Here is a 23,985-nt window from a genome sequence, read left to right on the forward strand (position 1 = left end):
ATGCATAGCTGCCAAGTCTCCCGTTTTCCCCGGGAAACCCCCGTTTTTCCAGCTGTTCCCAGCCGGAAAAACGGGGTTTTTTTTGTTTTTCCCCAGTTTATTCTGGCGCGGCGGCCATTTTGGAACTGGGCGGAGCATGCTCAGAAGCGACTTTTGATGCTGCTCTGCCCAGTTCCAAAATGGCTGCAGTGCGACTTCTAGTGCGGCAGCCATTTTGGAACTGGGCACAGCAGCATCAAAAGTCACTTCTGAGCATGCTCCACCCAGTTCCAAAATGGCCACCACGCTACTTCCGGTATGCTAATTTCGGTCCGGTCCCTTATTTTTCAGAGATGAACTTGGCAGGTATGAATCCATGCAACAAGCTGAAGTCTGTTGTGAAAATGGCACAGTGCTGGATACAACTCAGAACCTTTCTGTCTCAAAATATGTTATGCTTTACAGTATGTTGCAAACCTCCCTGAGGTCTGCGTATATATGGCAGTATACAAATTTAATAAACAAAAACATAGCCCATCAACTTGCTTTGGAATTCACCATGAACATGAAAACAGGATCAAAATTACTGCCTTCCAATGTTCGTGCTAATGCATCATCATAATCATAAAATTATTTATTTATTACTTATACCCTGCCCATCTGGCTGGGCCTCCCCAGACACTCTGGGCAGCTCCAACAGAATATTAAAAAAATACAATAAAACAGCTTCCTCAAACTCGGCCCTCCAAAAGTTTTGAGACTGCAATTCCCATCAACCCTGACCACTGGTCCTGCTAGCTAGGGATCATGGGAGATGTAGGCCAAAAACATCTGGAGGGCTGAGTTTGAGGAAGCCTGCAATAAAACATCAAACATTAAAACTACCCTAAACAGGGCTGCCTTCAGATGTCTTATAAAAGTCGGATAGTTGTTTATTTCCTTGACATCTGATGGGAGGGCGTTCCACAGGGCAGGCGCCACTACCGAGAAGGCCCTCTGCCTGTTTCCTTGTAACTTGGCTTCTCGCAGCGAGGGAACTGCCAGAAGGCCCTTGGTGCTGGACCTCAGGCTGAACAATAGGGGTGGAGACGCTCCTTCAGGTATGCTGGGCCGAGACATACAATGTCACCAAGATAACTGACAAATTTCATTTACATTTAAAGCAATTTAATAAGCTAAGTATACGGGGACAGCCATATTTATGTTCTGGTTGTTCTGCGTTGATTCCCTGAGGCCCTCTTTCTACAGCTTTCTTGCTCTAATTATATGCACCTCAAATATGTGAATTTTATGAAGAAAGTGCCAACATGGTAGCTTCCGGATGTTGTGGATTACAACTCCCATTAGTACAAGCAAGTAGGGCCAAAGGTAAGGGATAATGAGTTTTCCAGTCCACAATATCCAGTCCTGTTCTAGTTCATGGTGCATATACTGTATGATCACTGCAGTTTTAGTCTAGTTTTGAATTGGATTGATTTGTTTTAATTTTAGTACATACGTTTGCAACCTTGGATATTTCACAGAGAAGCAGGATAAGGAAAATGCCCATAGGCCTGAAGGATGGGATATTGTTCATAATACTAATGAACAAAATTGATGACAATTTTTCTAGCTGATTCTCACTCCCTGTTACTCCCCTGCAGCTATATGTCAGTATTCCAGCTCTGAACATTCCACACCCCTTTCAAAAGAAAAGCAACATCCACATTACTGAGACAGATTTAATTAATATCAAAAGAAACTCATGTACCTTCCTCAGCAAAACAGTGAAGCCGGTGATTTCAAAAGCTTCTGCTCATCACAAAAAGACAGTATCGCATAAATGTCATTTTATAATTATTCTTTTGTATCCGTCCTAAATATCCCTGTAAGTAAGCATTCTTACTTACTCTGCGGGGACTGCCATTCAATCCATACTGCTGGCTGGAGACAGGATCTCTACTGTCGCACGCCATGCCAATCTACAACCGGTGTGAGATTCCACCGCTCACCCAGGGTCTGTGTTTCCTTTTGGAAATGAGGCACAGCGGAGACTGTGGTGTTTTTATGATATATGGTTTATTTACACATAAATACAACCTGAGCCTACGATGGAGCGGTTCACAGCATTAACACCCCAAGAGGGTCTTGTTTCTCCCATAGCCAGAGCCTTGGATTCAAACAGAAACCAGACATGGCTTTTTCTCTGCCTTTCCAGCCTGCAGCTTCTCCCTCTAGCTGACATCACAGCAAACTCTGCCCTCAAAACTCCTGCTAAGAGGTGGAGGAGGGGCCGATCCGTTTGTCGTCTGGCACAGAACCCCCTTTACTCGGTTCTCTTAATGGCCCATCAACCAGGCTGGCCTAGCTATTTCAGCAATTGAATCCTTGCTGGATCCAGGAATTAGAAGGGGCCCCAAGCATTCAGCCTATCCTCCCCCCAAACCCCCTTAAGAGTACATTTATCCAACTGTTGCAGGAGGTCCACAGACCCTGAAAGTCAGCAGGGCTTTGCAAGGCAAAAGACCAAAAGTAGTAATGACACACTTGAATTTAATTATCTGGACGAGCAAATGGTAGAAATGCTCACTGAAATATGACCAGGGCACAAATAGTGAGTCCATAATGAGCAGGGTTTGAGAAAGGAAGGAATGTCTGCAGATTTCACAAAGACCTGGGGACTCTCTTTCTGAAGTGCTGTGCTGCTGCAAGCATAGGGATTCTTCAGGAATGGATTTTTGTTTCTCTATTTTATTCACTTTGCCTAGCAATAATTATTACCATTTTTAAAAAGCCGTTTCAACACTGTGCATCACTGAATGTCAGCTGTACAGCATGTAAAGGTCCCTGAGACCTGTCCAAAGACTATTAAATATCTTTTTTAAAAGCAAACTGGCCAAAGGCCACAGCATGTGTATTTTAGCTTAAGCCCAAGGCAATGGAAAAACTGCTTACTAGGCCGATTGGATCTAGCAGCATGAAATGTATATAGGGCAGCTTGTCAAGACTGGAGATTATAATCATATTGAGTGAACTTTTAAATTGCCCATGAAAAACATCTAAAAAATATTTCAGTATCATTTCAGAATCCAGTACTTGAACTGTCAGAGGCAGGGCAGTGGACTAATTAAGTAGTTCTTCCGCTTATTTTACAAACTGTTACATTTTCTTTCTTGTTACTAGTAAGAATCCCCTTTCCCTTTAGACGAATAATTAAACCACAACAGCAGTGAAGATGAAAATGGTGTTTATTTTATTCAATTACTACCAATAGATTTATTCAGTGCAATGAGCTCATTAAAAAAAAAGAATTACTATCAACTAGGTTCTCATCAGTAATTATTCTACTATAAAAGGATTATAACATAAATGATGTGAAAAAATTGTTTTGTTCTTTTTAAAAAATAGAGACAAAAACTAACAAGCATTGCTAAAGAGGCTTAGCCAGATATTTACATCTTTTGAAATTTCTTTTAAAGTGGAAGAAACTTTTGTAAGTCAAACTGTTTCACAAAACCACTGAGAAACTGAGACTCGCCCCTTTGATGCTATCCCCTCTTGAATATTGTTAAAATGGTTGATACTAGCAACTCTTATTATCCACTGTCCCTAAACTTAACCATCTCTTCTGCCTACTTCCCCACCCTTCCTTCGTTCTCCAACCTGCCCCTCAACCCACTAAGAATCCCCTTGACTCGTCCTGCCTTGATATAGTATTCCCCTCAACACTTCTCCTACATTCCATTTCCATTCTCTCCTAACCAATAATCTGTTACAAGCTGGCGTCTGGACTTCTGTGATCCACTAAAATTTCATTATGGTCCTGGAGGTACTCCTAATTAGATTGAGAGAAAGATCAGAAATTAGAGGTGTAAAAGTAGGCGCAAAAGAATTTAAATTGAAAGCCTTTGCTGATGATTTGGTTTTGACATTAGAAAATCCAGAGGAATCTGTTGCGGAAGCGTTAAATGAAATAGAGGAATTTGGACGTTTGGCAGGTTTTAAGTTGAATAGAGTGAAAACGAAAATGGTGGTTAAAAATATGCAGAAGGAGAATAAAGAAGAATTAGAGAGAAAATGTGGATTGTTTTTTTTATAATAATTTTTATTAATTTTATAAAAAGAACACATACAAAGCATACTACATAAACTCTGTCCCTTCATTTTCCCTCCACCCACAGGCCCCCTTCTGCCACCAGTGAGACCCATGGGCATTGGGAAACAAAGGGGTCCATTCCAAGCTGGGTTTGACCTCCCCCCTCCTTCCTCCCCCCTCATCCCCCCCCTTCCACTGAGAAGATAAAGGCGGAGGATCTCTGGGGTTTGGCTTGTCCCCCAGCTATTTCTTCGCTATATTGAAAAAAAGGGAAAAAAATAAAAAGGAAAAATAAAAAAATATAAAAAGGGAGAAAAAAGAGGGGGGGAAAATAAAAAAAGAAAAATATTAGTGGCTTCCACGACTCTCCTCCTCCTGGATTTCCCAACTTCATTACATATTTATGGCGGGTTTTCTACTCCAATACAAAATCTTATTCTTACAATATTAACACAATCCTCCTCCTTCTTCATGCTGCCCCCCCCTGAGTCCCCCCCCCTGCCACTGGGGCAGCCCGAGGTGCCCAGCAGTCAAAAGGTTCCATTTTTGTGTCTGGGTTTCCCTCCACCCCTCCCTCTCTCCCCAAAGCACCCCCTGCCACTGGGTACCAAGAGTAAGGAGAGGGAGACAAGCAGTTCTCCACCCAAACAACTTCTGGTCACCAAAGTTACTAAAAAAAACAAACTCTAAGCATATTTCCTCAGCCATTCTTCTACTCCCTCCAGAAAACTCTTAACCCTAAACTTATAAAAAAATATCTCCTTCCCCCCCCCAATGTCCCTCCTCCCAATTGGATCAGCATATCCTTTAGCAGGCCAAGACTCCGACAACATTATTCATAAGCCAAAAGTATACCTTAAACTAAAATTTTTACCCCACACCAATTCTATCCCACTTCCACTTCCAGGCCTTTGCTCCCCCCTCTTTCTGCCTTTCCCTCCCTTCACTAACACCATTCAACATTTCAGTCTCTCCAGGAATTTCACTTCCATCAATCTTCTCTTCACTTTGCTTCTCCTTGTCGGCCTCGTCTCCTTGTTCAGATCTTTGTTTTTCATCATCCAACACATATTTTTTTTGGTCTAAATCAGTCTCCAAATTGTCCTCAAATTGTTGCTTCTCACACACAGTCTCATATTCAAAATTGTCCTCTAAATCTTGCTCTTGCACCTCATTCTCCTTTTCTGTTGGATTCAAACATTGCCTTTCCTTGTAAATATCTTCCCATATTTGTAGGTAGCCCCGCACTGCCTCCTGGAAAGCTCGAGAGAACTTTGTTTTCATAACTCACTTAACCACAGGCAGACCAGAGATAAGGGCCAAAGGGTACTGGAACATTCCTCTCTACCACATTGTCGGCTCCATCTTGGCTGTTCTTATCCTTTGTCTTTAACCTCATCAGATTTCAAATTTACAATCCACTTAAATCCTTTTAAAACCTTTTGAATCAATTTTTCCAATTCACAGGAATAAAATCGTCTTTCTTAGTCCTTTAACAATTTGACAGCTTTTGACAGCTGTCAAAGCGTCCTTCCCCTTGTTGCTGCTGAACCTCAAGGGGTAACGACACCGGGGGCTGGGGAGGTTTGGAAAAGTCTTTCTTTCTCTCGGGTCCGCAATCTTGAAAGAAGTTTTCCCTTTTCGGCTTGGGAATATTTAATGCGCCTCCCGATTGTCCATTTGGAAGAGATCGGCTTCCGTTACTTTAGAATCTCTTCCTATCTTCAAATTTAAAATTTTTAAGATCCGAATGGAGATTTGACTTACTTTGAAGAAGTCTTTTATTTCCTTGGAAGAATCCGCCGCTTGCAGGCTGAGGACTCGGAGCTTCACTTCAAGGAGGTAAGATGAAACCCAAAAATGGCTCCCGCGACTCCACTCCGCTGGCTCTCGATTGCTCTACTGAGCTCTCGGGCAGCAGAGGATTCGCGTCCGGAGCAAACAGCTGGGCACTATGTCACCGGGACTCTCTACCCGGTGTTTTTTCGGGGAGTCCGCTCGCTCTGCAGACTCCCCCCCCCCTCCACGAAGCCAGGGACTTCGGAGCACGAAGTCCCTGCGTCCAACTTCACCAGCGCGACGGACCGGAAGCCCAGAAAATGTGGATTGATGGCAGTAAAGAAAGTTAAATATTTAGGAATATGGTTGACAGCGAAAAATATAAATTTATTTAATGACAATTATGAACCTATGTGGAAAGAGGTGAAGAAGGATTTGGAGACATGGAACAGACTGAAGTTGTTGTTTTATGGAAGAATTGCAGCGATTAAAATGAATGTACTACCTAAGATGTTATTCCTATTTCAGACAATTCCAATAATCAAGGGGACAGGACAATTCAGAGAATGGCAGAAAGTAATTTCAAGATTTATCTGACAGGGGAAGAAACCCAAAATTAAATTTAAACTTTTAATGGATAAAAAAGAAAGAGGTGGATTCTCTGTGCCAAACTTAAGAATATACTATGAAGCGTCCTGTCTCTGTTGGTTAAAAGAATGGATAACATTGGAAAATACTGATCTTTTAGATTTAGAAGGTTATGACAACAGATTTGGTATGAGAAAGTTAAAGCACATAGAAGTTTTACAAATCATGTATTTAAAAGAGCATTATATGAAGTGTGGGAAAGAAATAAATCACTGTTGGAAAGAAAAACCCCATGGTGGATTTTGCCAGTAGAGGTTTTAACTGTTAAAAAGATAAATATGGAAGGGAGGAGAATCACGTATGAAGATATTTTGATGAAATCAGATAGAGGATGGAAATTGAAACCATACGATGAAATTAAAGAAGGGTTAACAGGTTGGTTACAATATCACCAGGTTAATGATGTTTTCTCGAAAGATAAAAAAGTAGGATTTGAAGACAAACGGTCCAAATTTCAGACAGAATTGATGGGAGGCAGAGTGAAATTGTTGTCGAGAATGTATAATTTTTTGTTAGAATGGTATACTAAGGACGAAATGACTAAAGAAGTGATGATAAAATGGGCAAAAGATTTTGGGCACAATATTGAGTATGACACGTGGTTGAAATTATGGAATGAAACAATGAAATTTACCGCATGTACCGCCCTGAAAGAAAATGTCATGAAAATGATGGTATTTAACACCAGTAAAATTATCCAAGATGTACAGTACAGTAGAGTATGCTGGAAATGTAAAGAGAAAAATGGACAATTTTATCATATGTGGTGGTCATGTGAGATAGTGAAAAGATTTGGGGAAAATTTATATATAATGAGTTGAAAAAAATGTTTAAATATACTTTCACCAAAAAAAAACCCGAGGCATTTTTGTTGGGACTAATGGGAGATGAAATTGCTAAGGGGGACCAGAGACTCTTTATGTATGCCACAACCGCGGCGAGAACATTATTAGCCCAAAAATGGAAAACACAAGAGGTTCCAACTATTGAGGAGTGGCAGACAAAAATGATGGACTATGCTGAACTGGCAAAGTTGACCTGTGCGATCCGGAATCAGGGAGAGACAAAGTTCCAGAGAGAGTGGAGTAAATCATTGATTATATGGAGAAAAACTGTACAAGTATAAAGACACTTGCAGGACTAAAATAAATCCTACGAACTGAGACAGAAGATGTAAAAGGAACTGTGAGATAGGATTAAAACAACAAAGCAGTGTGAAGGGAGGGAGGGAGGTCTCAGCTCGTGGGAGCAAAAAAGAGATGAGATGAAAAGGTTATGATGAAAATAATTGGTTTAATTGTTGTGTGTGTTTGTGTACGATGTTTTGTTTTGTTTTTGTAATGTGTAACTGAAAAATGAATAAAAATTATTTATTTATTTTTAAAAAATTCCCTCACTGAATCTTTCCATTGATCTAATCTGAAAGGTCTCTTCTCCTCCTGGACATCTTTGCTGCCTCAGATAAAACTGATCATCCTCTGCTTCTCAGTTCCTCAATACTTAAGCTTCCTTTTTACTTTTCAACTCACTCATTAGAAAATGCTCCTTCTCCTCTACCTTCCTTCTATCCATTGGGTTCCTCAAGAGTTCTGTTCCTGGCCCCCCGCTGCTTTCTTTCTCCATTTTTCTAACCTTCTCAAACACCACCATTTTCAGTGCTACCTGAATGACGCTACTTCACATCAGCATGAGGACTTGGCTTCCTACAGCAGCTACTTAGAAGGCCATACCAACGCTATGGCTGACAGCTGGGTTCAGTAGTCACTAGTTAAAAGTCCCACGCTGGTGTGGCACAAAGTCAAGGATTCTTATGGCATAAGCAGGAAATGTACATGGCAGCTCTCCATCAGCCTTGGAGTGCTGTTGCTACCACGGCTGCAGGGTAACCCCAAGGGAGGCTCTTCAGCCTCTCACCGTGGGCCCTCTAAAACCTAGCATTGACATTGCCTCCGAAATATTCCTCTCTCCGTCTAGTCCTGCAACTCAAACTGACCACCTGATAGTTTTGTTTGGGCGTATTCAAACAAACACTGAAATTCAGCATATGCCACAACACCGAATCTGTTGTCTTCTTGCCTTAGTCTTCTTCCTCCTAATCCCTACCCATATTCATTGACAATGTCGCTATCCAGGGAAGAAGCCTTAACATTTATCTCCCTGATCTCCATATTCAAGTGTTCTATGGTCATCCCGTGGGTAATTGACTCCCTTTGTTGTTGAGCATGCCAGGCACTCCTGTCTTCCACTGCCTCCCGCAGTTTGGTCAAACTCATGTTGGTAGTTTTGAGAACACTGTCCAACCATCTCGTCCTCTGTCGTCCCCTTCTCCTTGTGCCCTCCATCTTTCCCAACATCAGGGTCTTTTCCAAGGAGTCTTCTCTTCTCATGAGATGGCCAAAGTATTGGCTCCCTTATCTCAGTGCTATTTTCTGAAAAAGGAGGTGCCAGAACTCACCATGAACACCTCCCTCATTATCTTAGAATGGCAATGGTGGCCAATTGAGAGGTGCCAGAACCCAGCTGAGAGGTGCCGGAACTGAGTTCTGGTGAGTTCTGGCTGGGGGGGGGGGCAAGCCCTGCCTATATTTTACTAATAAGTTATATTTCTGTAGTTTACACTAAGTTGCCTGCAAGGTAGTTTGGAAACTATAGTTGGTTTAAGACATGGCTTTTAGGCTGCTGAGAAGGGAGAGGGAACCAGTACCTACTGCATTGTTTTCCGAAAGGCATACTATACATAAATAAATGGGGAGAAAGATCAATTAGAAGGCTGGGGTCCTAGCCCTTCATACCATTTGATAACCACAGAATAATCAGAACTGAACACAGTTGTCAAAACCTCAGCATGGAGACTTTTTAAACTTCTCATCACAACAATGGTTTTGTTGTTTGGTGTAAACGTACATGCACAGACTATTTTACAAGACCCACTAGGTTTATAAAACCATCATCAATGACAGACATGAAACCAGATTTGCCTCTTTTTTAGGTCAGGGCAACTTTTACAACTGCATTCCTTTTAACCTAAAAGAAATCAAGGCAGAAGGAAGAACTATTTGCCAGCAATTGGAGAAGGAATTATTGGTGATCTGCAAGCAATTATATACATTACTGACAGGAGAAATATTGCTTCTCATATATCATATAGAAAAGGAATGGCTGAAGTCCACTGTCTCGGGATTCTCTTCCATCCCCCCTCAGAGCCTAAACTTGCTGACTTTAAAGGAAAATTCAAGAAAAATAGGGCTATGGGAAAGAAATCCTAATACATTCACAGCATAAAAATGGGCCACAAGTATGTTGAAAGCTATGGACAGTTTCAAGGTAATAAACATGGATAATAACAGATTATATCCTGCTAAACCATACTCAAGACTAGATCCACTAAAAATCAACGGACTGAAGTCTACTTACTTGAATGGCCTTAAGTCTACTGAGTATGGGTAACGCTAGATATCAACCACTGGTTTTTCAGTTCTTCCATAAGAAGCAAAACTGAAAAAGCCCCAGGATAATTTAGAAATAATAATAATAATTACAGTTACTTCAAATTTAAGGAACATAAAATGGGGAAATTTCTGTCTCCAAACTGAGAAAAATGGTTTCCTAGAATTCTGAAGCCTCGTACAAGACCATGAAGACAAGATGAATAATTCAAAAACCTATTATTGTGATGCGAAATGTCTTGCAATCATGATCCGTTGATGGGAAGATCAATCAGTAGAAAGGTCGCAGCCACACCATATAGTTAAAGCACTCATGTCACTTTAAGAGTCATGGCTTCCCTCAAAGGATCCTGGGAACTGTAGTTTGTTAAGACTACTGAGAGTTGTTAAGAGACCCATAACAAACCACAATCCCCAGGAGGATGCCATGACTCTTAAAAGTGGCATAGAGTACTTTAAATGTATGGTGTGGGTGAACACTACATTATAAGCCTCTAAAATCCAACTTGCATCAGTAGTTTTGCTTTCCTCGGCTGACAACTTACTTCACCAGCATCCATTTTTCAACTAAACCAGGGTGATGTGGCCATCAACACCAGAAAGCAGCGCATGGGGTTTTTGAGATCAAAGGCTATGGACAAGGCTTGGACAGGAAGTTCCTGGGCTGTCTTGTCACCTCTACCTATCCCGAGGGACAAGCTGGATTAGAATACAGAACTTTCACATGTTCCTCTGAGAATCAGGGCGTGCTATTGGTTAAAAAAAAAAGCACACAAAGCAAGAAAACTCAATTGTATGTTCCGTCAACAGAGTTCCTTTGTTAAGATGAAGAAGAAAAAGGAGTGGTGTGGTGAGGTATTCATAATCTCATGCAAGTCAGTACTAAGAGCATGTGAGAGGTATGGCTTAAGTGTCTCATTAAGAAAAGATAAATTGGGGACAATCAACATATCATAAGCTAATTTCATGACTCAAGTAACTGCAGGTGTTTAAATAAAGTCTTTGCTTTGAGGGAGTGAGAGAAATGCTATCATGTACCATCAAATTCTCTACAGTTTTTTTTTAATAAAAAAAATCCACAGCCCTTTGTGTAATACAATTGACAGTAATTTTCAAAGGTGCCCTTCTGTTTGGAATGTAGAACCTTCAGTCTGAATGACATTTATGCAGACAGGCATTAAAACACACACACACTCCCAAAACTTATTAATGAATTTTGCAGTGGTGGCAAGAGATTGTGTCCTGTTCCATTTGAGGAGTTTATAATCTTTCCTGAACTTTGTTACTTTGTTCTCGGGGGATTTATTTTTCAAGATACAAGCTTTTATTTTCCTCCCCCCACCCACATTGGTTTCCATGAGAATAAGACCAAATAATCCAATCTGGTAGTGACAAAAACGCTCAGACACAAAGTCATTCAGAAAACCCCCCAGGTACTTTCCTTAGCAGCTGCTGGATAAGAGCTGTAGCAAGGAGGAAAAATAAAGGAAAAGGAAAACTGAATGAGAGCATTTATACAGGGCCAAAGTAGGAATCAAAGTAATTGCTGAGGTATAGAAATCCCACTAAACTTTGTCTTCGCTCCATTACAATTCTGTTCATGCAAACCTGATATTAATTGTGGAGCATTTTCCAGTTCAAAACTGTTGAGGCATCTTCACATTTTATAATATTGTTCCAGAGCTCTGTGAATTATGTCTCTCCTCCTAAGTCAACAGCTGGGGTGATAAGAAAACTCGAAAGAAGTACTGTCGTACCTCGTTTTGTGGCCGGGATCCATTCCGGAACCCCCGGCCGCCAGCCATAAAGGATGCAGGGCAAAGTGCTGCATCTGCACATGTGCGCGGAGTGGTTTGCACTTCTGCGCATGCGCGAGTGGCCAACCCGGAAGTAACGCGTTCCGGTACTTCTGGGTTTGCCGTGGACGTTCGCCAGAATGGATGCTAGACAAGGCGGATGTTCGCAGAGGTATTACTGTAATACAATAGAATAGAATAGAATAATAGAATAGAATAATTTATTGGCCAAGTATCAACCATACTTGGAATTTTGCTTCGACTACATTGCAATGTAAAGAAAAACGTACCTCATACAACCACTATTCCCCTCACAATACAGCAGCACAGCGGAAAAACCCCATACCACCAACTGACCTCCCTTTCGCCCACAACTACAGATTCAACAATTTGATGGCACCATGCAATACCTCTCTTGCTCTGCAGAGCCATTCCAATCTTCATGCCTTCCCGTTGCCAACTCATGCTGAAGGGTCACCACTCTTTCCATCTGCTTTAGGTAGTCATTCATGCCCACTGATATGAACAATATTTAAAATCCCCTCCCCCGTTCCTTCTCTCAGACCTATGTCTACCCGCACTTCAATCAGTCAATACACCTTAGCATGAAAAAACATCAATGCAGATTCAGGTAATATACTACATTTTTTAAATAGCTAATTAAAACCAGAATACACCTCTTCGGGGATTTCAGAAAGGAATCTTTCCCAACTCTCCCTGAAGATGCCAGAAATTGAACCCAGGACTTTGCATGCTGAGTACATGCTCCACCACTGAACTATATCTTCCCCTCTCATTCAGGTACTCCACAAGCATTCCCACCATTTGGATCATCCTGAGACCTGAAAGGCACGGCTGTAAAACCAAAACATTCAACATAAATGTAATTCTGATCTCCTCCATCCATTGACCTGGAGTTTTGCAAAGAAGCAAAGCTTACTTGCAGCAGTGTTCCATGAACGGCATTCTGTAGTACGCAGGGATCTGTGCAGTCCGGAAGCCCAGCCAACAAAGACGATACAGTCTGTGGTACCTGGTTTACCATAATAAAGGGGACCAGGGCGCGACCAGCCAACTCACGGGAACGATACACAGGAGAGTGACCACATCTGGTAGGGGGAAGGAGAGGCAGGATTTGTTAGCGCTCACCCATATACACAGCATGTTAACACAAGCAGGTAATTCAAAATGGGGGGGGGGAGCCTTTTCTAGAATTAATAAAATGCATATTGCACAAAAGGATGCTTGAAGAATTCAAGTTCTGTGAATTCAAATGCAACATGATGCGCTCCCCACTCCCCGCCATGTACAGATGAGAACATGACTTTCCTTGAGATTTTGCACTCTATGAGAATTTACACAACATAGCTTAAACAACATATCCAAAAGGGTTAAACACATAAACACAAGTGCATATATATATATATATATATATGTGTGTGTGTGTGTGTGTGTGTGTGTGTGTGTGTGTATACAGTATATTGTTTGTTGTTTAGTCGTTTAGTCGTGTCCGACTCTTCGTGACCCCATGGACCATAGCACGCCAGGCACTCCTGTCTTGCACTGCCTCCCGCACTTTGGTCAAACTCATGTTCGTAGCTTCGAGAACACTGTCCAACCATCTTGTCCTCTGTCGTCCCCTTCTCCTTGTGCCCTCCATCTTTCCCAGCATCAAGGTCTTTTCCAAGGATTCTTCTCTTCTCATGAGGTGGCCCCTTCATGGATCAATGCCTTGTCGTGGCGAAGGGGCTTGAATAACTCAGAGAAGCTATGAGCTATGCCATGCAGGGCCACCCAAGATGGACAGGTCATAGTGGAGAGTTTTGACTAAACGTGATCCACCTGGAGAAGGAACTGGCAAGCCACTCCAGTATCCCTGCCAAGAAAACTCCATGGACAAATACAGTATATATAAAAGTGCAATAGTATATATATATATATATATATGTATATATATATATGTGTGTGTGTGTGTGTGTGTGTATACTACTGCACTTTTATGTTGTGAACTGCCCTGAGTTCTATGGAAGGCAGTGTACAAAAATAATAAGTAAAATGATTATTGTTTTCGTTCATTTATTTTCTTTCAAAAATCACAATTACTGGGGTTTTTTTTAAAAAAAAAACCCAACAACAACAGATTAATGCAGAAAAGGGCAGAATGGGTTTATGAATGAGTATGTGAAATTACCCTGAATTGGAAATAAGACTTATACATTCATCATTTAACTGCACACTAGAGATGAACATACAGCACCTTTCCCTATAAGGAGATTATAACAGCAGCTTTGCATGGAACAAAGAAAGTAACTTTTTTTAAAAAAAAAATGCTTCTTATTTTCATTCTTTTGGCCCATCAAACAATGAGGCTACTTGAGGAGACGCAGGAGCTCTATTTGACAACAACAATAAGTACAGCCTTTCGTGTCATCAGCCCAGCGCTGTGGAATACTCTGCCAATAGAGATTCAGCAGACGCCTTCTGTGCCAACTTTTAAATGCCTGCTGAAAACTCTTCCTATTCCACCAGGCCAAGGCAGCCAATTAAGAATACTGTACATCTTTCCACAATAGCTAACCAATGTCCAGCTTTTAAATTTTTTAATATGGTTTTATATTCTATTGCGAACCACTTTGATTTTTTATATATAGGAACGGCAGCAAGTGCCTCTCGCCAACAACAAGCTGCCTGTCTGGATGCCACTGCTGCCTGTAATGTGGAAAGTGCCCCCCCCCCCACTCAGTCTCAGGCTGAGTTGTCCATAGGACACGCATGAAGGGTGTCGGCAGACCAGGAGTCATTTGGCAAAGGTTTACTCTACAAAATCTTGGGTGCGCTTCTAGGAAAAGCAGACAACCCTCTGACAACTGTCAGTTCCCAACCGTGTTCCTAAATAGTGAATGATTTCAGTGTACAAGATCTACCCCCCATAATAATAATAATAATAATAATAATAATAATAATAATAATAATAGACTCCTCATTGCATAGCATTGGAAAGGGGAAAGAGTCCCGACTATTCTAGAGTGGCAGGAGAAATTAGTGGAATTTATGAATCTTTCAAAAATGACGGCAGCAATTAGAAATACCCCCAAACAAACCTGTAAAAAAGTATGTTGAGGATTTTTTGAAGAGAGAAGGGATAAATGTAGATTTGGTGATTTGTTTAGATTGAAAGATATAAAGGGAAAATTGGAGAATATGTGTAAATAACAGTTGAGCTAAAGCGAGATAAAAGAAAATAATCTAAAGGAAAGCGGTATTCAAATAACAGGAAGTAACTTTTTTCTTCTTCTTTTCTTTATAAGTTTTTTTTTGGTATAGTTTTTGATATATTATCTATATATATTTAATATATGTTGATATAATATTGGAAAAATTGTTTAAAATATTATTTGGAATACTATTTGATATATTTGATATGATTTCTTTAGAATATTCTTTTCTTTTTTTGCTATTTTGTTGTTGTTGTCTGTTTTGTTGTTTTGATGTTTCTTTTTGATTATATTTTCATGGATCATCTTACTCTCTTGTACCTGTTGGTTTTATGTAATTTTTTTAAAGAATTGAAATAAAGAAATCTTTTTTAAATAATAATAATAATAATAATAATAATAATAATAATAATAATTTTATTATTTACTAGTGTATTTCAGCCTGTTCAATAACGGGCTCTAGAACATCCTGGGGTTCGGAGAAGCGCTTGCGCAGCGCTTCTCCGAACCCTGGGACCTGTCATTGCTGTCGGCGGCAGGGGGACAGGAACGGAGGAGGAGAAAGCAGCGCTTTCTCCTCCTTCCTTCCTCTCCCGCAGCCGCCGACAGGAAGCAGACATCCCAGAGTTCGGAGAAGCGCTTGCACAAAATAGGATAGTTGCTTATTTTCTTGACATCTGATGGGAGGGCATTCCACAGGGCAGGCGCCACTACTGAGAAGGCCCTCTGTCTGGTTCCCTGTAACCTCACTTCTCGCAATGAGGGAACTGCCAGAAGGCCCTCGGCGCTGGATTTCAGTGTCCGGGATGAACGATGGGGGTGGAGACGCTCCTTCAGGTATACAGGACCAAGGCCGTTTAGGGTTTTAAAGCAGGGAGTTCTCATCAATTTAAAGGGACAGGGTCCTGGCAAGGAGTTGCGCATGACGGTCTGCTGCACCCTCCTGCATTCTCAGCCAGGAGTTCCCAGAGGAAAAACTGTCGCTGGGTGGTTAAGCGAGGTAGTAAAAGATTTCAGTTTCCTTGCTTCAAGTCCTCTTCCACAGGGATAACTCTCCCTTGAACTAGGCAAGAGGGTGATTCCTGCTGTCCCACATCCGCAATTATCCTTGGTTTCAAATGAAGGGGAAACGTCACAGGAAGCGACTCTTTTTGTAATCATTCTGCATAAATCATAGCCCCTTTCTGCTGAAAGCCAACCTTTTCTATCTGTATGTCTACATAGTAAATACTGTTGAACTGAGTGATCCTCTCATCATTTGAATTCTGGGGGCACATTTTGCTAACAAAGTTTCTGCTAATGGTTCTACAGGTTCAGAGCTATGCAAATTCCGGTGAAGTCTACACTCCCAATGCAGCATGAGTAGAAAACCAAAGTATGGATGATACCCGAATTAGTCATACTGAGGGTAGAGCTACTGAAATCCATTAACTTAAATTAGTAGGTCTTCTCCAGGTTTGACTTATTAGGTATCAGCCTAACATAGCTTGCATTGGAAACAAACTGGAATTAAGATGCTGAACTAAATAATCAGATCTGTTTTGCAAGATATGCTTTCCCCAACTTATTTAGTGGCTTATGCATAGAGGCAAAATCTTTAAAACTGCATTTCTAGAGGGAGGAAGCAAGCAGTTTAGTAGTAGGAAGGATTCAAATAAATGAGAATGCTTTACTGCAACGCGATGCAAAATAATTTGTCTGCAAATGCTCCCATGTTTGTGCTACACCATGCCTTATTTAAATTGAACAAACTCTTGTGTACAAGTGTTTCTTTTCAAATACAATTAACCCTGACACAGTTGCAGATGTTTAGCTTCTAATTAGCAATAACGGCACACTCAAGAATGCCCCTCTTTTTCCTCACAATATTTTACAAATGATGATTTCCCAAAGGAATCTGGCATCAATTCAAGAGAAAGAATGGAAAATGGGAACGCCGCCAGTGTTGTGACTGCCAGATATTCTGTGAAAAGGTACTTTCCAAAAACATGATTCAGAGGGCTTTTTTCCCTCAGCCAACTCTAGAACTGCATTCCATTTTGATTTAATTGCATTAGTTCTAGTAACATAATCAAATGCAGATTACAGTCAAACACTTAAGGAGCTTGCTTTATTCTGTGGTCATTTTAAACTGGCAATTGTTTATTATATCATGGCAAATAATATATGTGTACATAAAACACAAGAGACGACTCTACACATGGATATCACCAAATGGGCAGCATCGAAATCAGATTGATTATATTCTCTGCAGCCAAAGATGGAGAAGCTCTATACAGTCAGCAAAAACAAGACCTGGAGCTGACTGTAACTCAGATCATCAGCTTCTTATAGCAAAATTCCAGCTTAAACTGAAGAAAGTAGGAAAAACCACTGGGCCAGTAAGATACAATCTGAATCAAATCCCTTATGAATACACAGTGGAAGTGAGGAACAGGTTTAAGGATTTAGATTTGGTGGACAGAGTGCCTGAAGAACTATGGATGGAGGCTCGTAACATTATACAGGAGGCAGCAACGAAAACCATCCCAAGGAAAAGGAAATGCAAGAAAGCAAAATGGCTATCCAACGAGGCCTTACAAATAGCGGAGGAGAGGAGGCAAGCAAAATGCAAGGGAGATAGGGAAAGATACAGGAAACTGAATGCAGATTTCCAAAAAACAGCAAGGAGAGACAAGAGGGTCTTCTTAAATGAGCAATGCAAAGAAATAGAGGAAAACAATAGAATGGGGAAAACCAGAGATCTGTTCAAGAAAATTGGAGATATGAAAGGAACATTTCGTACAAAGATTACCATAATCAAGGACAAAAGTGGTAAGGACCTAACAGAAGCAGAAGACATCAAGAAGAGGTGGCAAGAATACACAGAGGAATTATACCAGAAAGATATGGAGGTCTCATACACCCCAGGTAGTGTGGTTGCTGACCTTGAGCCAGACATAGAATCATAGAGTTGGAAGAGACCACAAGGGCCATCCAGTCCAACCCCCTTGGAGAGTGAAGTCAAATGGGCCTTAGAAAGCACTGCTAATAACAAGGCCAGTGGAAGTGATGGTATTCCAGCTGAACTATTTAAAATTTTAAAAGATGATGCTGTTAAGGTGCTACACCCAATATGCCAGCAAGTTTGGAAAACTCAGCAATGGCCAGAGGATTGGAGAAGATCAGTCTACATCCCAATTCCAAAGAAGGGCAGTGCCAAAGAATGCTCCAACTACCGCACAATTGCGCTCATTTCACACGCTAGCAAGGTTATGCTTAAAATTCTACAAGGCAGGCTTAGGCAGTATGTGGATCGAGAACTCCCAGAAGTGCAAGCTGGATTTCGAAAGGGCAGAGGAACCAGAGACCAAATAGCAAACATGCGCTGGATTATGGAGAAAGCTAGAGAGTTCCAGAAAAATGTCTACTTCTGCTTCATTGACTATGCAAAAGCCTTTGACTGTGTCGACCACAGCAAACTATGGCAAGTTCTTAAAGAAATGGGAGTGCCTGATCACCTCATCTGTCTCCTGAAAAATCTCTATGTGGGACAAGAAGCTACAGTTAGAACTGGATATGGAACAACTGATTGGTTCAAAATTGGGAAAGGAGTACGACAAGGTTGTATATTGTCTCCCTGCTTATTTAACTTATATGCAGAATTCATCATGCGAAAGGCTGGACTAGATGAATCCCAAGCCGGAATTAAGATTGCCGGAAGAAATATCAACAACCTCAGATATGCAGATGACACAACCTTGATGGCAGAAAGTGAGGAGGAATTAAAGAACCTTTTAATGAGGGTGAAAGAGGAGAGCGCAAAATATGGTCTGAAGCTCAACATCAAAAAAACCAAGATCATGGCCACTGGTCCCATCACCTCCTGGCAAATAGAAGGGGAAGAAATGGAGGCAGTGAGAGATTTTACTTTCTTGGGCTCCTTGATCACTGCAGATGGTGACAGCAGTCACGAAATCAAAAGACGCCTGCTTCTTGGGAGAAAAGCAATGACAAACCTAGACAGCATCTTAAAAAGCAGAGACATCACTTTGCCGACAAAGGTCCGTATAGTTAAAGCTATGGTTTTCCCAGTAGTGATGTATGGAAGTGAGAGCTGGACCATAAAGAAGGCTGATCGCCGAAGAATTGATGCTTTTGAATTATGGTGCTGGAGGAGACTCTTGAGAGTCCCATGGACTGCTAGAAGATCAAACCTATCCATTCTTAAGGAAATCAGCCCTGAGTGCTCCCTGGAAGGACAGATCGTGAAGCTGAGGCTCCAATACTTTGGCCACCTCATGAGAAGAGAAGAATCCTTGGAAAAGACCCTGATGTTGGGAAAGATTGAGGGCACTAGGAGAAGGGGACGACAGAGGACAAGATGGTTGGACAGTGTTCTCGAAGCTACGAACGTGAGTTTGACCAAACTGCGGGAGGCAGTGCAGGACAGGAGTGCCTGGCGTGCTATGGTCCATGGGGTCACGAAGAGTCGGACACGACTAAACGACTAAACAACAACAACAACACATAATGCACATAATATATTGGGCTGAAATAAAATCCCAAAACCATACTTGTTGTGGCAAACACAAGGATATGCAGAACAGCGCTTTACCTTTCACACATACTGCCTCTTCCAAACATCAGATTAACATTCATATCAGTGACTGAAAAATATGTGTCTATTCATTCTCACCACCCCACCCCATGTATCTTTTGTTCACCATGAATTGGATTAAAGGACTAGCTTTTCCCAGCAACTGCAATTATTGAAGCAACACTGCATATTTTTACTTATGTAAATTCCCATTCTTTCAGAAAGATGCTGGAAAGGCAGGGAGATTCTCCTACACACAGTGGTCAAATTGGACTAGCTCCTTCTTCCCACCCTAGGAAGAGCTGCTATCCCAGATATACAGGCTAGCCTCTATATTTCTGGGAGAGAGCTGCCCCCCCCCCCAAGTCAAAAACCAATCCATTTCCATTTGAATATAGTTGCTTCTTAAAGCCACAACTTTAAAACTTTTGAAAAATAGCCTTGGTGGGCAGACAAGTGACTGAAGAAGAAACAGGAAGAAGAAACCTCTCGCTGCTCCAAATTATCCAATACATTTCCCCTCTCCCCATAGGATTTCTGATTTTGATTTACATTTCATAGACGAGGGAAGGGTCACTGACAAGGGCAGGAACAAAGAACCAGGACAGAGAAAGAAAGCTAGATGGGAGTTAGCCAGGATGCAACTAAATTGTAAGGAAATCTGGGCTGATTTGAACAGAGGATCTAGCTGCCTGGCCAACAGGAAGGTCGGAAAGCCAGCTACAAGCTTGAAGACACAGCAACACACCACCAACAGGGTTTGTTTCAACAGCTTATTGGTGAACCTCCTGCCTGGATGCTTCATACACCTCAAGGTTGTGGGTTCGAGCCCCACGTTGGGCAGGGAGTTGGACCAGATGATTCTCGCGGTCCTTCCAAACTCTACAGTTCTACGATTTATCAAAAGTGGCTCATCAAAATGTAAAATTGCTTGATGCTGTTTATTTCAACACAAAAAGGATACAGATTTTAGATACAGATTGTGGCTCCTGACGTAAAATTTAGGCTTCACTTAAGAGGGGTGGGGAATCCCATTTCCTTCCCTTCAAAGAATCCCACCCTTTAATTGCTACTGTATGTCACTCAACCATTACCTGTTGTCAGTACATTTACCGAGCACAAATTTATGGAAGAAAACTGGAATGAGAAAGGAGCCAAAACACAATGGTCCAGCAGATGTAAACAAGCCATAAAACCCTAGGTTGGAGTGCCAGTTCTTGCTTCCTTGTTATTGAAATCACAAGGAAGCCCTTGAACAATACTGTATCTGATTCTGGACTTCCTGTCTATAAGAAAAATACTGTTTCCTCCTGGCAGTTCACAATAAACATGGGAAATCGTTTGACTTGTCAAATAAAGTCTCCCAAGATTAAAAAGTGCTGGTGGCAATCAAGCTAACTTAACTATGTTTGCATATATATTATAAAATGAAACATACTTCCTTCAAGTTAAAAAATAAACAGTCCTCCAGCAATAAGTCTGGATTTAACAAGCAGGATTACAATGAAAGCGGTCTGTGATCTCTCTTCTCACTTGAGTCTGAGTGGTGCTGGGGTCGCTTCAGATTAATCTGAAGGGATTTGCTTTTTGATAGCGAATAAACAAAGCAAAATATACAAGCTGTATCATGCAACAGCTGGAAAATCTTGGAGTGAAACCATAAATTTTACTATTCAAATAAGCACTCAGTGTTTGAGCTTTAAGTATTTAACCTTTGCATAGTCAGAATGAACTTTAATACGATGACACGCCTGACCGTTACAAAAACCAAAGTATATTGAAGTGAAGGCTTTCCTGGAAGTCTGGCAAGCCTGAATAATGTTTTTGCTGGCGGGGGGGGGGGGGGGAGTGTTTGCTGTTTTCCTTTTATACTTCCCTGCTTGGGAAGTCTAATTTAGAGAAAGATAATTGTGTAATTTGACCAAACTGCGGGAGGCAGTGGAAGACAGGAGTGCCTGGCATGCTATGGTCCATGGGGTCACAAAGAGTCGGACACAACTAAACGACTAAACAACAACAACAACAATTATGTAATAAGTGATTCAAGGCAACTGAAATGCACTCTGTCAAATTTCCTCTACAGTAATAGGGTAATACCTCTAGTGGGGGACACATTATGGGCTGGTTTGTCCAACTTTTGTCTCCACTCTGCACTCAGCTCTCAACAGTGGCTCCTAGAAGCTGTCAGCAACAGCAGCCACACCCTGGGAACGGCTTTGACTGGCTGGCTAAACCAGGTGAGGTCTCAAACCCACCCCCACCCCAGTAGTTAGGGAATTCCCCTGCATGCGAAGATAGGCTCCGGTGGATTGAGGGTCCAACAGTCAAGAAGGTGGTTTCTGCACGTGTTGCAGAGGGAAGTGAGGGGCAAAAGGGACTTGTCAACCTGGTCCTAAACCTTCGTTTCCTTGCAGCTATGCTCATTCATGAGAAAGGCTTCAGGAGCAAACCCTGAGGAACAATCTGCATCCACTTCCTTGCGAGACATCTTTGGGAGAAGGGAAGGCTAAGGAGTGAACCCCACACAAACCAGAGTGGAGTCCCTTAGACGGCTGGATGGCACCTTGTATGCCTCCTTCCGTCAACTCTTGCAGCCAAACTGGTGCCAAATATCTTGCTCTGCTTGCCTTTGGACCACATCAGTGAGGCCGAGAGGCGGGGGGACTACACTGCCCAGGCCTGCACCCCAGAGAGGTCACTTTGCTGCTGCTGCTGCTGCTAACACAGCAAAAACAACACAGGAGGCAGCAGTTAATGAGTTACTGGTCTCTGCAGCCACAACAGGCGCTGTGATTCCCCAGCCATTTGACTTCACCCCCAGAGGTGCACTCCATTGTCTCCCAAGACAATGCCAACAACACCTATGCGGGGAAAAAAATTCTGTTTATCCACACTACAAAATAGTAACTGGCATGCGGGTCAAACAGCACAGTGTTTTCCCTGCACTTCTTCTGCTGCCCTTCCTCTTCTTCGTGGCAATGACAGCAGTGGCATCCCTGCTCCTCAGGACCCACTTACTTGCAGCCGGTGGTGATATTGTGTCACTTGTGCTTAACATTTGTTTTCTTTTGCTGTCTTTTGAGCAGTGCCAGTGCGACCCTCCGCCCCCTTTCTCCCTGCTCTAGGAGCCTTGTTGGGTGAAGAGCTGGCGGCAGTGATGCTGGCTGCAGCTGCCAGTGCCAGGTGTGGAGGCCCCAAAAACACAGGGGATGAGGCAGTTACTCCCCCCCCCTCCCAAGGGGTTGCCCCGCTCATATTTTTCACATTCTGCTCCATCTTCTCCATGCAGAATACACCACTACCATAATTACGGTAAAACAAAGAAACAAGAAAGGTGAGCTAATTTGTCTTACACAGGGGAAAACAAACCAGGTTCTAAGTAGCTCATACTATTGTGTATTCATATCCACGTAATACAATTCCATGCGGAGGCTGATGTTGTAATCGAAGATCCCAAGAACTATGCAACTAGTTCCACACTGCAAGGGCTCCTGAGAAAACACTGTGCCACACTGCATTGCGAACAGTTTTTGAATTTGAGTGTGTAAATGTGGCATAAGGGGCCTGTTTGTGAAAGTGGCAGAGGGGGGGGGGAGATCAAAATTCTCAATGATTTTACATGTTAAGCTCCAGAACCTGGCAAGGCCGGGTAGCTGCTGGGGCACATCAACAGCCCCCGAGCAAAGCCAGACTTAGTCCGATCCCCAATCCATCATTGTGCTCATGCTCCTCTATTCTCTGTAAGAATAGTTTTAACCAACCTTTATCCCTTTTTTAAAATTTCTTGTACATTACTTAAATACTTTTGCAGCTAAGCGACAGATACACACACACACACACACACACACAATTTATAAATGCAATTAATTAATTTATTAAAAATAAATAAAAGACCAGCAGAAACATTGGATAAAGGATCAGGAATCAATAATTAGTAGCTAGGGAATGGGGAGGGCTTCTTGCCTGGGATCGAGTGTTATAAGACTCTTGTCTTGGAAAGGCCAGCTAAAATAAGACGCCTCTCCCCCCCAATAACTAGAGGTGGCCTTGTTGCATTTACTTGATGCCTAGAAGTTATGACTCAATACTTTCATCTACAGATGTAGCAGAAATTAAATGTTCTCGGTGACATTTTGTGCTATTTATATTCCGACACGAACTACTAAATAAAACATTTGCTTTCAGCAGCACGTGATCAAAGAACAAAACTCAATAAATTTAGATCCACAACTTGCGAAATTATTTCCAGCGCATTTCTGCTGCCTCAGCTACCCTTTGCAAATATTCAGCCTTGTGCAAACCAGCAATAGAGTTGGCAGCATTCCGTGCATAACAATCAGCAATTTCTATAAGAAAGCTCCATAATAATTCAGATGCCCTTCAAAACATTCACTTAAAGCACTAACTAATAGCACAAGTAAAAGACCAATCATTGGGAAAGTAGGTAACATATGTTTAAAATACAAAA

General features: G+C 41.8%; 1 protein-coding gene across 4 annotated transcripts in view; it reads right to left on the reverse strand.

The window, feature by feature from the left end:
- Positions 1–23,985, reverse strand: part of THADA (THADA armadillo repeat containing) — a 151,930-nt gene that overhangs the window by 51,903 nt on the left and 76,042 nt on the right. For all 4 annotated transcript variants that reach the window (XM_035111205.2, XM_060273043.1, XM_035111204.2 and 1 more), the window contains one exon: positions 12,664–12,832. In XM_035111205.2, coding sequence (XP_034967096.2) covers positions 12,664–12,832 — 169 coding nt within the window. The remainder of the gene's footprint in view (positions 1–12,663; positions 12,833–23,985) is intronic.

The sequence above is a fragment of the Zootoca vivipara genome, chromosome 3, assembly GCF_963506605.1.
Source record: "Zootoca vivipara chromosome 3, rZooViv1.1, whole genome shotgun sequence".
NCBI classification, from domain to species: Eukaryota; Metazoa; Chordata; class Lepidosauria; order Squamata; family Lacertidae; genus Zootoca; species Zootoca vivipara.